The sequence below is a fragment of the Hippopotamus amphibius genome, chromosome 4 (genome assembly GCF_030028045.1).
Source record: "Hippopotamus amphibius kiboko isolate mHipAmp2 chromosome 4, mHipAmp2.hap2, whole genome shotgun sequence".
Lineage (NCBI taxonomy): Eukaryota > Metazoa > Chordata > Mammalia > Artiodactyla > Hippopotamidae > Hippopotamus > Hippopotamus amphibius.
This window is the reverse complement of record NC_080189.1, coordinates 187552850-187568741: the sequence shown is the minus strand read 5'-3', so window position 1 is coordinate 187568741 and position 15892 is coordinate 187552850. Positions and strand designations below refer to the sequence as shown.

At 69.3% G+C, this 15892-nt stretch overlaps 2 protein-coding genes across 2 annotated transcripts; both read right to left on the bottom strand.

Annotated features, from left to right (window-relative positions):
* Positions 1-468: 468 nt before the first annotated feature.
* CRIP1 (cysteine rich protein 1) lies at positions 469-2130 on the bottom strand. Its single transcript, XM_057732998.1, has 5 exons — positions 1901-2130; positions 967-1061; positions 836-893; positions 708-755; positions 469-581 (listed from the first exon to the last, which is right to left on the bottom strand). The coding sequence occupies exons 1-4, from the start codon at positions 1938-1940 to the stop codon at positions 715-717; spliced, it is 234 nt and encodes a 77-aa protein (XP_057588981.1). The 5' UTR covers positions 1941-2130; the 3' UTR covers positions 469-581; positions 708-714.
* Positions 2131-9077: 6947 nt separating this feature from the next.
* Positions 9078-14472, bottom strand: CRIP2 (cysteine rich protein 2). Its single transcript, XM_057732997.1, is given in 10 exon segments — positions 9078-9706; positions 9787-9844; positions 10109-10203; positions 10281-10349; positions 10424-10564; positions 10880-10937; positions 11017-11111; positions 14146-14192; positions 14194-14291; positions 14293-14472. Coding segments are annotated over 10 exon segments (909 nt in total). The 3' UTR covers positions 9078-9638.
* Between the last annotated feature and the right edge of the window lie 1420 nt (positions 14473-15892).

The window sequence follows — 15892 nt, the reverse complement described above, 5'->3', positions numbered from 1 at the left end:
GCCATTGGCGCCCAGCCAGTCCTCAAAGTCCCCATCAGGCAGCCGGCCACTTGCTAGTCCCTGGGCACAGGGCGGGGGCAGATGATGGGGGTGGTGTCTGGGTGGATGCACAGCTGGCTGGTTCAGACGGGGTGGGGAATGGGGATAGCGGGGAGCAGCAGGAAGTGGGGAGGGGAGGGGAGGGCTCCCCACCACAGCTCCCCAAAGCTTCTCAGAAAAGCGGAACCAGCTCAGCGGATTCACCCTGCGGCCTCATGTTCCTGCTGACAAATCCCAGAACCATGGAGAAGGACTGGGGAATCTGCAGGCTGAGCATGGGGTTGTCCGGGTGGCTCCCTGGCAGAGCACCCCCACCCCCACCAAGGCTGGCTGCAGCAGGAAGAACAAGTGCCCGGCAGGGCCTGGCATCAGGACCCCCAGCCGCAGCCCCCTGCACCATTCCCCCGGTGACGCACACACACAAGCAGGTCTTCGAAGTGTCTGGGTTTATTGAGGGCAGGGGCGTCTACAGAGGAGCCCCAGATGCCTGTGGGGAAGGTCTGCCATCAGCCTGGAGGAACCAGGCATGAGGTCTCCAAAACCTGTGCACAGAGAGGCAGGGACAGAGGTGAGTGCAGGCCCAGGGAGTGGTCAGACCTCACTCAGGGTGGGAGACCCAGTTCTCATGGCCAGCTGGGCTGGGCAGGGCAAGGTGGATGGGGAGGTACCTGGGGTTTACTTGAAAGTGTGACTCTCCGCGCCACCTCGCCCAAAGCCTGCAGAGAAGTAGTGAGCAGGTTAGGGGTGGCCAGGGGCTGTGGAGGTCTGGGTTGGGTGGGGGCTGTGGAGAACATACCTTTGGGTCCGAACATGGCCGAGTAGCAGGGGTGGTTGCAATAGGGCTTGCCTTCATGCTGCAGAGACAGGGGCCGTGAGGGCCTGTCACCCCTCCCCTAGTGCCCCCACCTCTCTCCAGGCCCCACCTACCTCAGCGTGACCCCCTGAGGTCAGCGTCTTTCCACATTTCTCACATTTCAGGCAAGGCCGATGCCAGTCCTTCCCCAGGGAGGTCACCCGCTCAGCTGCAGAGGGACAGACAGGCCCCACCCCAGAGGTGAGACACTGCTGGGTGGACACGGCACACCCACCTGCTCAAACAGCACCTTCTTCAGCCACCTCTGCTCAAGGCCTCACCCACCCATGCCCGGTGGCCCACCCAAGGTCTCAGCAGCACCTGTGCCCCACAGGACCAGTCCCCAGGCAATTCCGCTGGTCCCGGGCGCACCCCTGAGGGCTTGAGTGGGGCTGGAGGAGGAGGCGAGGGGGCCTCAGGGCGGGCGGCCGGGTTGAGCCCGCCACCTCTGCACCGGTGACTGCGGTGAGGCCTACGGGGCGCCCTTCTCCGTGGTGGGGCGGCGGGACGTCCCACTTCCTCCTGCCCCTCCCCTGGGTGGGCCCCGGGGCGCGGGGCAGGGAGGCGGCGGCCTGGATCTGAGCGCGCCCGGGGCGCGGGTTTCCGCGTCTGTTTCTACTTAGCGCAGGGAGGGGCGGCCAGAGCCCCGCGTTCCTTCCTACCCCGCGGGGTCCCCAACCTGCGCGCGCCCGAGAGTAGGCTGGAGACGGGAGACCCAGAGTCGGGGACACCCAGAGACTGGGAGACTCAGGGACGGGGCGCCCAGTGGGACTCGGAGAAACAGCGGGGCACAGAAACGAAGGGCGGTCAGACGCAGGGGTCCCGACCCGCACACGCAGGCGGCCGCGGGCAAGGCTGAGGTGTCGCCCCGAGGCGGTGCCCCAGGTCCCCCTGCGCGCTCGGCCCACCTGCGCGGCCCCGCCGGGCGGACCCTGGGCCGCGCTTCCGCTCGGGGCTGCTCGGGGAACCACAGTTCGAGCCGGGGAGGGTGGGGTAGGATGCGCTCACCAAAGTACACCTCCTTGTCGCACTTGGGGCACTTGGGCATGGTGGCGCCGGGTCCGGGGCGGGCGGCTGGGCGGGAGCAGACCGGAGCGCGGGACTGGGTGGGTCCCGCGGGGTCCGCGCCTTTCAAGCACGCCGGGACCCCGCCCCTTTGGACCCGCCCCTAGCGCCCCGCCCCCTGAGTTCGGGACTTGGAGCCGGAGGCCTCGGACCCAAGCCAGCAGGACGAGAAAGGTCATCCGGTCCACCCCCGCCTTGGGGCAGGACCCGGGCCTAGCCTACCACAGAGGGTGGTCCGAGCGGTGCGGGACATCCGTGGGGACTCACTGGAGGGGCGGGGCTGGAGCACTCGGCGGAGCCCCACCCCTCGCCCCGGACTCTGGACTCGCGGGGTCCAGGATCTGGCGCAGCGAGCTCCCCAGGAACAGGAGGGAGCGCCCCAGCCCCAGATATGCTGGAGCCGGGGAGGGAACCGGTCACCTCTAAAATGCAAATGGATGCAAACGAGCGTGCGCAACTTTTAGGGGACACCTGCCAGGGGACTCTGAGCCCGGTAGCCTACCCTCGAGAACTCCCCTCTGCTTTCATCACGCGCGGGGCCAAGAGGTCCGCCCCGCCCCAGTCCCCCACCCCAGCCCTCCCCCAGAGGGACATCCCGGTCTCCACAAGCCCCATCTCTGCCCGCCCCTGGAAGTCCATCGGACCGCAGAGGGAACATCCCCAGGGAATTTGGTTGTTTTTTTTTTTTTTTTAAGCTCTTTATTGGAATATAATTGCTTTACACTCTTGTACCAGCTTATGAGGTACACCAAAGTGAATCAGCTGTTTTTCTTTTTTTTTTTTTTTTTTCTTTTTTTGGCTCACGGGCTTAGTTGCTCCGTGGCATGTGGGATCTTCCTGAGGCAGGGATCGAACCCGTGTCCTCTGCATTGGCAGGCGGATTCTCAACCACTGCACCACCTAGGAAGCCCCCCCCAGGGAATTTGGAAGAGGAGACTCCGAGACGGGGCATCCCCTCCCTCCGCAGGGACCGCCTTCGGCTGCGGGGGTTGGGGATTCTGTGGGGGGAAGAGGCTGTGGCAACGCCCAGAGCAGCCCAGGCTGCCTCGGAGATGCCGAGGGGGAGGGCTCCTTATCTCTGCGGGAAGTGCCGAGTGCAGAGCGGTCCAAGTCCTTCCTCAAAGAAAGCGCAGGCAGCCCAGGAGCCTGCCCCGATGCCGCGCAGAGACTGCGGGCCCCACCCACTCCAGGTCTGGGGGCTGGCGCTCGTGGGCTGCGGGGCCCTGGGCCTGGCTCTGCCGACCAGCAGAGAGGCCTGCAGCCTCGTTGGGGGAGGGGGAGGGCGAGGGGCGACTGCTAACTGGGCCTCCCATCTGCCCCTTAGCCCAGGCTGAGGTGGAGGCCTGCATGGGGTCCCAGTGCTCCTGCCCTCTATAGGACACCGCCTGGCCCAACCCTCCTCCCCCATCACTGCCACCCAGGCCACCTCCCTCCCTCTCTCTGCTGCAGGGGATGGGCTCCCCCCTCCCTCTGTGGACCCTTTACCTCCGTGCTCCACTGTGACCCCCACACCACACCCAGTTTCGTGGCTTCACCTGAGCCTAAGCTCCTAGCTTTCTCTCCATCCCACCCCCACCCCAAACTTTACCAGGGTCTTCATCTCCCCTCAACACACCCATCTAGCAAAACAAAACGTCATCTCTGGGCCTGTCCAAGCCCTGTCCCCACGGAGGGTGCTGGAGACCATCCTCCGACAGGGCCCAGGAGCTCCAGCCTCCCCATGCAGGCGTTCAGCCCTGACAGCACGCAGGGACCCCTCACCCTTCCCACCCGCGGGAACCGCCCCCACCCCCGCCCTGGGTCTGGCACTGGGAGAGGGAGGGGAAGCCCTGGCTGCCTGCATCTCAACACCACCACCCAGCCTGCCCTCTGCCTCTCCTACCAGACCTGGCTGGTGGTGGGGGTGAGAGCTCCCAGGGTCCATGGGTGAGGAAGGCCACACTCCAGCCGCAGCGAGGACGGCACCCTAGCCCCACCCTGCCACGGCCACCTGCTCTCTAGTCGCTCCCACCTCCCTGGGACCCACTCTCTGAGACCACATTTCTGTCCCCTACAGGGGCTCTGCAAGCCCTGAGGTCCACAAGGCTGGAACCCTGCCCTGGAACCCTGGGTGCCTGGCTGCCCGCTGCCCACAGGAGGGGGCGCACTCCCGGCACTGGCGCCACACCAGCCCGCTCTAGCGCCAGAGCCTCAACACCCTCTCTGCCCCAGCACAGGGGCACCTCGGCCGGTTTCTGGAGACGAGGCCACCAGCCCGACCTCCCCCAACCCTCACCCCCACCCCGGCCCTTGGTGTTCCTTTGGCCTGCGCCCGATGCTGCCTGGCCAGGCCAGGAGCAGGAGGTGGTCCTGGCTTCCCTCACCTCCTGGCTCCCCTGGCCTCCTGGCTCCAGCATCCAGAAAGCGAGGTGGAATGAGAGAAAGCAGGAGAGTGAAGGGGGCGAGTGGACAGGGCGCAGGGAGACACAGACACAGCCAGGAACAGGCTCGCATCCAGGCAGAAGCAGCCAGAGGGGAGGAAGGGCCGAGACCCCTGGTGATGGAGAGGGCCGGGCGGGGGGGGGGGGGGGGGGGCATCTGTCACAGCAGATCCCCGGGGTCGGGCCACACATGTTGCATGCACCACCGTGCAGACCCCTGAGAAGGCTGCCTGGACTGGGTGTGCTGGGCAGAGGTCAACCCCACCCTGAAGATGAGCTGGAGACAGGCAATGAACGACAGGTTGCCTGGGTGTGCACGTGTGTGTCCCAGTGCCCGTGGGCATACCTGTGTGTGGGCGCATCCATCTGGGAATCCCTGGGCGGGTGTGTACAAGGTGCTTCTCAAAGCAGCTGCCTTCCCATGTTTCTGTTCAGCCCACGCCCGCAGCCCACCCAGGGCTCCGGGCCAGGCTTGTCTTCCCTTCTACACACCTGACCCCAGGGAGGACCCCTCCCCCACACACTGGGACTCCAAACCCGCCTCACCCTGGGGGTGAGGGGAGCTGAGAGCCCCCCCGTGAAAACCAGAGCGATGAGTCTCTTCCTGGCCTTCTCTGTTGTTATTGCTGTTGCCATGGTCACAGCGGGCTGGTGTGGGGAGGATGCCAAGGGGGGGCCAAGGGCCATGGGCGTTGCCCTCTGGTAGGAATATAGCACGGTTTTTCCAGACACATACACAGATGCGCGGGCGCTCTCTCTCTCTCCCCCACCTCCAGGAAACCCTCCCAAAGCCTCAGCCACAGACTGACAGGCCCTCCAACTCTCCCAGCTCCCTGTCTGTCCTGCCCACCTGTGGGGATGGGGGCCCCTCAAGCTGCAGCACCCCCAGCATTCGGGGCTGTGGTGGGTGGACAGATCCTTCAGCCCCCTAGACTCTATGGCCAGGCACACCCCCATTTGAGGCTTGACTGGGTGCCAGTCAGGGCCCTGACAGCCCCTCCAGGAGCAGGCATCTGGCTTGCATCAGCTCACCTGCCCAGGACGCACTTGTGGGGGAGGGGTGCTGACCCGGCCCAAGGTCAGTCTGACTCAGCTCAAGACCCAAATCTTCCCTGCCTGGCCCTCCACCCCTTTCCTTACTTTTTGGGGGACCCTAGTGGCATTTGCTGCACGAACACAGGGAAGACAGAGTGAGCATTCCACACACCTGAGATGCAGGCCCCAGCACTGCAAGCACGCGGCCCTCTGCCAGCCTCCCTCCCAGCACTGGCCAGAGGCAAAGGGGCTACGTCTGGAGCGTGAGGGACAGAGCGGCCAGGACGGCTATTTGTCCCAGGCTGCTCTGTGCCCAGAATGTCCACCCTGCACCAAGCCAGCGTGAGGGCAGCCAGGGTCCTGAGACCTGAGGGAGGCCGCTGCGGAGTTCTGGCTGCCCGGCCCAGGCCACCTCCGCGTGCTGGCCTCTCTCCGCAGGCTCCCACGCCCTCGCCTGCCCAAGCTCCACCCAGGCTCCGCTGGAGACCCAGATGGGAACCAGGCAGGACCCTGCCCCACAGCAGAGTGCTGGATGCAGAGGGCCTGGCCGGGGCCCCAGGGCGGGGCTTGCCTGGGAGAACTGGTGAAGGAAGGGCTGGGCCCCACTGACCGCTGAGGAGTTCGCCGGGAAGATTCTGCCCCTCAGGGCTGGACAGAACCCCCCCCCCCCCGCCCCCGCCCACACACTGCGGCACTTGCCCCTGGCCTTCCCGAACATCCTTGGAGCCCCCGCCCAGCGCCCCAGTCTCCAGGTCCCCTCCTCAGTGCGGAGAGGTGTAAGGATGTCCCCCGCCAGGGCTGGGGGCCAGCAGGGCCTGTCCGGTGTGTTCCTGCGCCCAGGTGCCCTGAGGGGCCAACGTGCTCCAGGACCACTGCTGAGCCGGGGCCAGGGCTGGCTTCCTGCCCTTCCCCTGGGCCCGGCTGAGTCACGGACACTCAGACATTCCCAGGGCCTATTTTTAACAGCTTGTCTCCCAGGACCCCCTGTCTGCCCCGAGGTCCTGCCCCGGGGCGGCCCTGAGGCTGGGGAAGGGAATGGACTCTGTGCTTTCCCAGAAGGACGCTGATCCTGTCCACCAGGCCTCAGCCTGGCCCGGGGGTTGGGGGGGAGGGCGGAGAAGGCCCCTCTTCTCTGCTGGAAGCCTGCGCAGGATGCAGAAGGGCTGGGGGGGAGAATGGGGGCACCTACCACCTTGAGCTCTCTCAGCCCTGCCCCCACACCCACACCCCAGGCTAAGCCTGGTACCAGGAATCTCTGTGTGCTGGAGCCAAAGCCCATGCAGAACCTCCTCAAATTCCAGCCTCACCTGTCCAGCAGCTGGGCGTGTTCATGGCCACAGACCCACCTCCTGCAGCCAGCCAGGCCCTGGAAAACTGCCCACCCCTGGCGGCCCTGGTCTCCCGCCAGTCTTTGCCTGGCCCAGCCCCCCGCGGCCCAGAGCCAGGGTCACAGGCACTAGGTGACTTCCGGGACCTCAGCCCGTGACCCGTGTGACCAGTGCATGGTGCTTGCAGAAACGCCATGCTCCCTCCAGGCCTGGAGAAGTTCAGGGAGGCTAGCCTAGCTGGGCGGGGCCCCCAGGGAGCCTCCACGGCAGACGGGCGTCCCACGGCTGGCACTGGGGGGGGGGGGTCACTGGTCCAGGGGAAGCGGGGCAGGGCCGGGAGGGAGATGGACTGGGGGGGGGTCCAGAGCAGGGGTCAGGGGGTTCTGGGCCTCAGGGAAGTGGGGGCCAGGGGGGCTGCAGGCAGAGCAGGTCCACAGAGATGCCTGGTGGGGGGTACCAGCCAGGGCCCAGGTCAGAGGTGGGGTGCAGGGTGGAGCTTGGAGGGTCTTGTCGAGGAAGTGGGGGAGACGGGAGCGGTGGGAGGTGGGGTGCGGCTGGCGAGCAGGATGGCGGGGGAGGCCCCGGCGCTGTGCCCAGCCCTGGGGTTCTGGAGGGGAGAGAGGTGGTCAGATGGCATCTGAGGGCCGCCTCATTGGCTGGGAGCGGGCTGCAGGGGTGGGGGTAGACGCCGGGCAGGCGGAGGTGGGGAAGGCGGCACACCGGACACAGGCCTCCTCTGCATCTTGCGGGGGCGCCCGAGGAAACATCTGGCTTGTGGGGAGGCTTCCTGGAGCTGGTGTCACCGGGGGGAGCCCGGGCAGCGGAGCGCCAGCCGCGGCGCGACCCCCCCCCCGCGCCCCGGCAACACCCAGCGACCGCGCAGAGACCGACGGTAGCGGTTCCGCCCCGGTTTCCATGACAACCCGCGGAAGCAAACACGGAGGCGCGGCGCTCTCCGCACGCAGGAAATGGAACGCGCCCTCCCCCGCCAGACCCCGGGAGTGGGAGGGCACTGCGTCCCCGGGCAGGGCCGGGCCGGGCCGGTCCTCCCTCGGGACGACCCGGGCACCTCCCCCCCACCCCGCCCCCCAGGCGGGCCCCCACCCACGAGTAGGCCCGCCGCTGCCCGGGTGTGGGGGCAGGGAGCGCCGTAGATCACGCCCCCCGCACGCACTTTCCACCGGAGCCTCCGGGCGCAGGGGCCCCGGCTGTGCTCCCCGCAGCCCCCACCGGCTGGGCGACGGGCATTCCCCGTCCGACCCCGGGGGGCCTCAGCGAGGGCGGGCCTGCGGTGGCTCCGCGCAGCCGAGTTCTCCCCCAGACGACCCCCGACCTCGGAGCCCCCGCCCGGCGGGAATGGGAGGGGAGTGGTCCCAGCCCCTCCTCTGAGCGCGCCCGCCGGAACCGCCCCTCTGCCCGGGGTGGGAACGGGGCGCCCTCGGGGTACCTGCTCCAGCGCCTCCCACCCCCGGGGCAGGCCGCCCCGCGCCGCGCGTGCCCCGCGGTCCCGGCCCAGGGACACGGACGGCTGCCCGAGGGGCGACGAGCCCGCACCCAGGCTCGGCTGTCGGAGCCCGCGCCCCGGGGGCCCGGACGCGCCTGGCTCGGGGAGGGCGAGGCACCTGGGCAGGCGGCGCTGGGAGCGGGGGAGGAGGGCGCCCTCTGGCGGGCGGCCGGGCTGCGGCGGGCCCCTGGCTGCAGCAGCAGAGCCTGGGCGGCCTGCGGGGGCCAGAGCGCACTCGTCAGCGCTGCAAGCCCAGCGGCAGGGACGCCGTCCAGGCCGCGCCTCGGCTCGGGCCACTCGAGCCCCTAGGCCCCTCCTTCAGGCCGCCCGCGTGCCGTCTCCGGGCCCCACCGCCGCGGAGGCCGGCGGCCACCGTGCGCCTCACGCCCTGCAAACCCTCTGTGCTGCTGGGCTCCACCTGGGCCGGAGGCCCGCCTCGGCCCTGCCCACCCTTCCCCGGCTCTTCCCCCGGCAGGGGACCCTCTTCTGGGCCCCGTCGCCCTCCCTGCACAGGCCATGCCCTCTGCTCTCCCCCGAGTCCGACGCCTCCCTCTGGGCCTCTGGTGGACGCAGGCACCTCCTGGTCTCCCCACCCACGCCTGGGGACCCCCGGATGCCCCCACCCTCCCCACCTCCCTCTAACCTGGTCCCTCTCAGGGGCCCACCCCACCTCAGCGTTAGCGCCACAGCCTAAACCAGCCCAAACGAGGGCCTCCCTGCCTCCCGCCCACGGCCACCACCCTTGCCAAGAGTGCCGGGAGCCTTTGTGGACAGGACAAAGGGACGCTATCCTGGCTTCACGTCCATCCCACAGCCACAGCCACAGCGCTGGGTCACAGGATCCTCAAACCGTTTATTGATAGCAAAAGTCCAGGCAGTGGGGCGTGAGCCACGTGAGGGTGCTGGGCAGGCGCTTGCGAGGCGGGGGTGGGGGTGGGGGGCGGGCAGATGGCTCCTGGCCCGGATGCCCTCTGCCCGTGGGACACGGTGAGGGGCGTGGCGGTGGCTGTCACCGGTGGCTGTCACTGGCGAGGGGAGCATAAATAACACCGTGGGCAGGACTGGGGCAGCAGGAGGGGGGCACCAGACGGCCGCCTCAGGAAGACCCACCCAGGCCGGTGAGACACCCGGGACGTGTGGGGCCACGACACAGACATGGGATACGTGGGGCCAGGAGAACACAAAAGGGGGGGACGGGCGGCCGGGGACACGGAGGCAGACACACCGGAGACACGGGTGGGTGGGCTCAGGGGCTTCCCCCTCCCCCAGCACTCCGGCCCTGGACTCGCAGGGGTGGGTCTGGGCAGCGGTCACTCTCCTCGCTTAGCCAGGCAGTGGGCCCTGGGCCAGGGGCCTGCGCGGACGGCCCGTGCCCCGCAGAGGGGCCTGGGGGCCTAGGGCTGAACTTTGCCCTCGGGGTCCTTGTCATAGATGTAGCTGCCCACGGCTCCGGTGTTCACGCCTGCAGAGAGAGGCGGCAAGGGTGGGAGGGGAGGGGTGGAAGAGGGGCCCCGCGTCCAGGACCCTCCCGGCCACACTCACCCTTGGGTCCGAAAAGGATTCCATAGCAGGGCTTGTGGCAGTAGGGCTGGCCGTCGTGCTAGGGACAAGGCGGGAGGGTGAGAAGCGGGGGTCGCAGACTCCTCCCGCTCCACGTGCCCCGGTGGCTTCCTCCGTGTCCAGGCGCCCTTCTTGAGCCCTCAGGCTCTCAAAGCCTCGGCCAGATGCGCTCACCTGGGGGGAGCTGGCGGGGACGACAGCCCCGCCGCAGAGCATCCGCAGGCACGCGAGCCCCTGGGGGCAGCCCCCACCGCCTGGCACAGCCCTCTCCCCCGCCTCTGCCCCGGCCAGCGCGCCCTCTCACCTCCGCGTGCCCGCCCGGGGTCAGCGTCTTCCCACAGCGCTCACAGCGCAGGCACGGCCGGTGCCAGTCCTTGCCCAGAGACGTCACCTTCTCGGCTGGGGACGGGGAGAGACAGTGATGCCCGGGCCCCCGGTGGAGGCCTCCCAGGCTGGGGTTGGGCGCAGCCACTCACCGAAGTAGACCCTCTTGTTGCAGCGAGGACACACGTTGGGTTCCCCGGTGAACGTGGTGACGCTGGAAGCTGGGAGGGAGGAGGAGTCAGGATGGGAAAGAGCTGCTCTGACGCCCCTCCCCCAGACACCCAGCCCAGCCCACCTTTGCTGGGCCCCTTCGGGGGGCCACCGGCCTTCCGCTCCTCAGCTCGGGCCACAGGGACCTCAATAGGGCCAGTGACTTGGGGTTTCTCGGCAGAGGGCTTCTCGTAGATGTAGGAGCCGGCACCTCCGATGTTCACCCCTGTGGGGTGGCGGGCACTGTAGGGTGGGTGGCCAGTGGCCTCCCCCAGCCCCCAGCCCTCACAGCCACCCCCCAACTTCTCAGAAAAGGGCCCCCCACAGCTCACTGGGAGGGCAGGACGCTCCCCCAGAGGGCACCAGTGGGCTGCAGCAGACCTCCGGGAAAGGCATTGGAGGGGTGCTGGTCCCGCAAGGACGGGAGGGGCCGGCACAGGCAAGGGAGGAGGGCGCCGGGGGGTCCCACGGGCCCCAGCGTCCAGCCGGCCCCCCCAGGGCTGGAGCAGGTCACAGGCCGAGGGGAGCGGCCCGGGCTCACCTTTGGGTCCAAACAGCGTGGCATAGCAGGGCTTGTGGCAGAAGGGCTTCCCGTCATGCTAGGCAGATGGCACGGGGTGAGGGCCGGGGCCTGGCCTGCGCTCCCCGGCCCCCTCCCTGCCCGGGGCGGGGGCTCACCTCGGCATGGCCCCCGGGCGTCAGCGTCCTGCTGCAGTGCTCACACCTGAGGCAGAACCTGTGCCAGTCTTTGCCAAGGGAGCTCACCTTCTCAGCTAGGGCGGGAGGCGGGGTCACGGCCAGCGCCCACCTGCCCTCCCGTGCTCAGCCGCCCGCTGCCCCCGCTGTCCTCCCCGGTCCTGGGCGGCCTCCACAGCCGGGTCCCGTTCATCTCCACCTGGGAGCCACGCGGCAGCACCCCCCACAGCCGCCTTCTGCTCTGCCTCTGGGTCTCGGGCACCCTCATCACCCTGGGTCAGGGGCTGGGGCAGGCAACCTGGACGGGGCTCCAGCTCAAGCACCTGCGAATCCCCTCCCCGCGACACCTGCCCCTCCCGCAGCCACCTGCCTCACACACACATCTGTCCCTCCCCCCACACCTGCCTCCCTCACACACGCCCCCAGACCCTCCAGTCAGGCCCCTGATGGAGCTGGCAGAGCCCTGCCGCTGAGGGGAGTGGCCAGTCCCCGTTGCCCCCGGGGACGCCTATGGGACAGGACGCCTGCCTGTCTATATTTGGCTTTCTCGCCCTGAGCTCTGAGGGTGCCCCCCCACCCCCGCCACGCCTGCCTCTGGCCGCTGCTTTGGCGCCCAAGGTCTGAGACCAGCTGCTGAAGGTCATGTTGGGGGCCCTCCCTGTCCCCTGCCCCACGCTGGGGCTGCCAGGACACCGCCCAATGGACGGAAGCCGGAGCTCCCCGGGGAGCACAGCAGGAAAAGGGCGGAGGAGAGGGCAGGAAGAAAGGCTGGAGCCGAGCTAGAATTCCTCCCAACTGGAAAGGGGCCTGGCCGGAGCCACTGGGGAGGGGGGGGGTCAGGTGGGCTGGGCCCCATCCACCCTGGCAGAATCTGGCCAAGCCCCAAGATGAAGCCAAGGACCACCGGCTCCGCTGGTCCCCCTCACACAGAGGCCCCTGCCTGGGCCAGGCCCCCGCCAGGGCCCCGCCAGAGCAGGGAGAGAGAGCCTGGCCAGGACACCCCCAGCCCCGGGCGGCCTGTGAGTGCTGCTGGAGGGCAGTGAGTCCTCCCGACGGCCCGCGTTCGGGGCCCGAGTGCTGGCTCCCCACAGCCCTGGTGGGACCCGCCGGGCCCAACCAGGGACAGCCTCCAGGACCCCCACCTGCCACCCCCTTCCCGGGGGGCAGCACATGCGCAGATCCCTCTGGCCACTCCACCCAGGGAAGCCAGCATGCAGGCTGGCCAAGCCTCCCCCCCTCCAGGGTCCATGCCAGGGCAGATGGGAGCTGGCTGAGCCCAAGGCGGGCTTGGATCCCATGCCAGCCTGGCATCCTCGCCCAGTTTTCCTGCTGGCCAGCGGCGGCCAACGCAGCTGCAGCTCAGGGCTCCAGAACCACGCTGCACTGGCTAGCTTGTAGGATGTGGCCACTCAGGGGCAGGGGAATGACCTTCAGACCCACGAGGCAGGTTGATGGCCACACGTTACTGGCCCAAGTTGGGAAGGCAGAATTGACTGAGTCTAAGGCTTGGAAGGGAACCAGCCCTCACTGGGCTGCACAGTTGTTGGGGACACAAAGGCTCGGCATCCTGAGGTCACTCTGGGGTATCCTGAGCCAGGTTCCCCTGTGCACACACTTGGGGTGTAGGCTTCTGGGGTGCAGCCTGATTGGGGGTGGAAGGGTCCTGGCCCCTCGCCCCTCCCTCCACCAGGGCCTTCAGACCAGGACAGAAGCCAGGCGAGTCTGAGCCGCCTTTGTTTTCTGCTGGGAGCCAGCGGCCGCCCAAGCAGGCAGAAGCACTTTTCCGGGTTGTCCACGGGACTGTCGGCCCGGCCCTGAGCTGGCCAGGCTGGGGGCAAAGTTGTGGGCAGCGGAGCTGGCAGGAGAACCCTGGGGCTGGCCCCCACCTTGAGCCTTACAGGGATGAACCCTGTCTGAGATGGGGACAGAGGGCTGGGGCGGACTCCCGGGGAGGCAGCCGGAAGCCCCTCGGCTTCCAGCCAGGCCAGAAGCACTCCAGGCCAAATCCGGTCCCTGCCCTCTGTGAACAGCAAACAACATCGACCTCCTCTGGCCTGCTCCTCCCCCCTGGTCAGCAGGGAAGCCATGCAGCCTTCTTCACCTCGGCCTGTCCCTACCCCAGACGCTGACCACTGCTCCTAGGATGATGAGAGGAGGGTCCCCTGCCTGTCCCTGTCCTTCTGGCCATCCTGGCTTGTGCTACTAAGTCTGCGTGGGCACTGGTGGGAGGCTCGGTGGGCGGGGACTCTGCCGTCCGGGCAAAGCCAAGGAGAGGATCCGCCAGGATGAGGGAGAGCGGGTGAGCCAGACAACAGGGTGGGAGCACCAGAGACGGGCTGAGCCAGTGCCCAGGGGGCTGCCGCCAACCCGGGAGCATCGTGGCAGAGACAACCCCCTCCTACCCTGCGACCTCCTCCTGAACACCACTGTTCTGATCTTCAGGAAGCAGGGGGCCTGGCCACCTGGGCTCCGGCGTCCTCTCCTGCTTGTGGGGACTCGCTTGTCACCCCACCCGCGGGAAAGCCCTGGAGGAACTTGTGCCAAAGAAAGGAGCGCGTCGGGACACGCAGGAGATAGAGGCCAAGGTCGCCCCCGCGTGGACTGAGTCCAGACAGAGCCCAGACCTGGCCCAGCCTGCAGTGGGCAGAAGGCGGGGTGGGGGTTGGGGGTCACGGGTCGAGGCCACGCCGGCCCGGCCACGTGTCCGCGGGAGGCGGGACTGGGGTCCGCGCCGAGGGGCCGAGAGGGGCAGGAGCGCGCGAGAAGCGCCAGGGGCCTGCGGCCCCGCCCGAGGCCGCCCCGCTCGGCGCCGCCGCGAGGACCGCGATGCGCCCGCCAACCCGGAGCGCTCCCCCGAGCCCGGCCGTATCCTGGGGGGACCACGCGCCCCCGCCCCGCCCCCACCGGCCACTTCGGTGGTCGGGCGTGGCCGCCCCCGGCTCGTCGCCGTCCGTCCCCCCCCCCCGCCCCCGCGTGGGCAGCGCGGCGAGCCGGGTCGGGGCCGCGCATCCCAGGGCGGCGGCCGGGCGCCCGCCGAGGAGCGCCGGGGGCTCTGGAGCAGGGAGCTGAACGGGAAGGGAGCCGGGGCGCCGGCCGGGCCCGGGCACTCACCGAAGTACACGGTCTTGTCGCACTTGGGGCACTTGGAGGCCATGGTCAGCGCACCCGGTCGGCCGGTGTCCTCCGCCCGCGCCCGTGCCCGCGCCGCCGCCGCCGCCGCGCCCGCCCCGCCCGCCCGGCTGTCCGCGCGCCCATTGGCTCTGCGGCCGGGGCGGGGCGTCGGGAGCCCGCCCTCGGGGTCCGACCGCCCGGGGCGCCGCGGGGGCGGGGGCGCACCTGCCCGGGCGGACGGGGGGCGACGGGGCCCGCCCGGCGCCCCTCGGCCGCGCGCGCGAGGTGCCCTCTGCCCGGGCCCGCCGGGTCCTCGACTGTTTCCATGGCAACGTCGGGCAGCCCGTCGGGCCGCGGGCGGGGCTGGGAGTCCGCGGCCCCCTTGACTGGGGGCGTCCGGGCCAGCGGGGCCTCAGCCCGGAAGGGCGGCGCCGGGACACGCGGGCTGACTGACGCCCCGACGGCGGACGGCCGTCCCGGCCTGGCCCTGGCGCCCGGGTCCCCAGAGGACCCTACCCCACCCTGCCGCGCGCCGCCGCCCCGCTTCCCTTTGTTGCTCGGTTTCCACAGCAACGGCCTCTTGGTGGGATCGGGGCTGGACTGCGGGCGGGCCCGCCACCCGGTCCGGGCCCGGCCCGGGCCCCGCCTAACACTGTCAGTGGTGCTGAAGGCTCAGCGGGTGGGCGAGCAGGGCGCCTGCCGCCTCCAAAAGCAGCGCGGGAGAAGCTGCTGGAAGGGGGCGGGGGAGAGGGTGCCTGGCAGCGTGGAGACCCGCAGGGCCGTGCTGCAGGCTCGGAAGGTGTCCTCCCCAAGCTCTCCCACCCGAGGGCGTCAGGAAGGGGAGAGGGGGGGAGAAGACTGGGGCCCCTGCAGTGCCCTGTTCACAGGCGCTGTGGCCAAGGGTGTGGACCCTGCCATCTGCACACCACCCGGGTCCCCTGCCCTGCCACCCGCCGCATGCATCCCTCCTTTGGACCCACTAGCTTAGGGCCCAGGGCCTCTGAGGTCTAGCCTCCTGGTCCTGGAGCATCCTGCTGGAGGGCTGGGGAGCTAGGGATCTGCGGGCACTCAGGGTCTCTCCCCCAGGGCTTCACAGTCCTCCCACCAGCAGGGACCTGCGTGACAATGCCCACCCTCCCTGCCTCCACCTGGAGCCACGCAGAACCTGGCCCTAACCCCAGGGGTCTGGGGGACCCGGAGGACACTGGGGCCACCTCCCAAGGGCTCTGTCTCCTCACAGGCTCTTTGCTGGATCTCCATTCCCAGCTGAGCCTCAAGCCCAGCAAATGGACAGACCCCCAAGCCCAGGTGACTAGACCCAGCCTGGGCCGCCGGCCCCAGCCCCCTCACCCCCTGCCCAGTGTCTCTGAGGCTCTGTGCTGGACTCTGAGGTCTGCCCCCCACTCCCCATTTCCTCTGCCTGGCGGCGTCCTGCGCCTGCTCCTGGCCTCTGGCGCCAGCACATTCACAGGATGAGAGAGCCAGTCTCCCGGCAGTCTCACAGCCGCCCTGCCCTGGCCCTGCTCCCTGCGGCGCCTCCACGCCTTGCACTCACACCCTTCAGCCACTGCCACTTCCATAAGTGAGGACAACAGCCCAGAAACATGAGGCCCCCCCCTCCAGGCGGACTGACCAGACTGGCTGGCCCCCCCTCCCTCTGCACTCCAGCTCTGGCCCTGAGCCAGCCAGGGCGGAGACGGGAGCAGAGGCCTCAGCGAGCCTCTTCCTGGGGAAGGTGGCCTGCAGG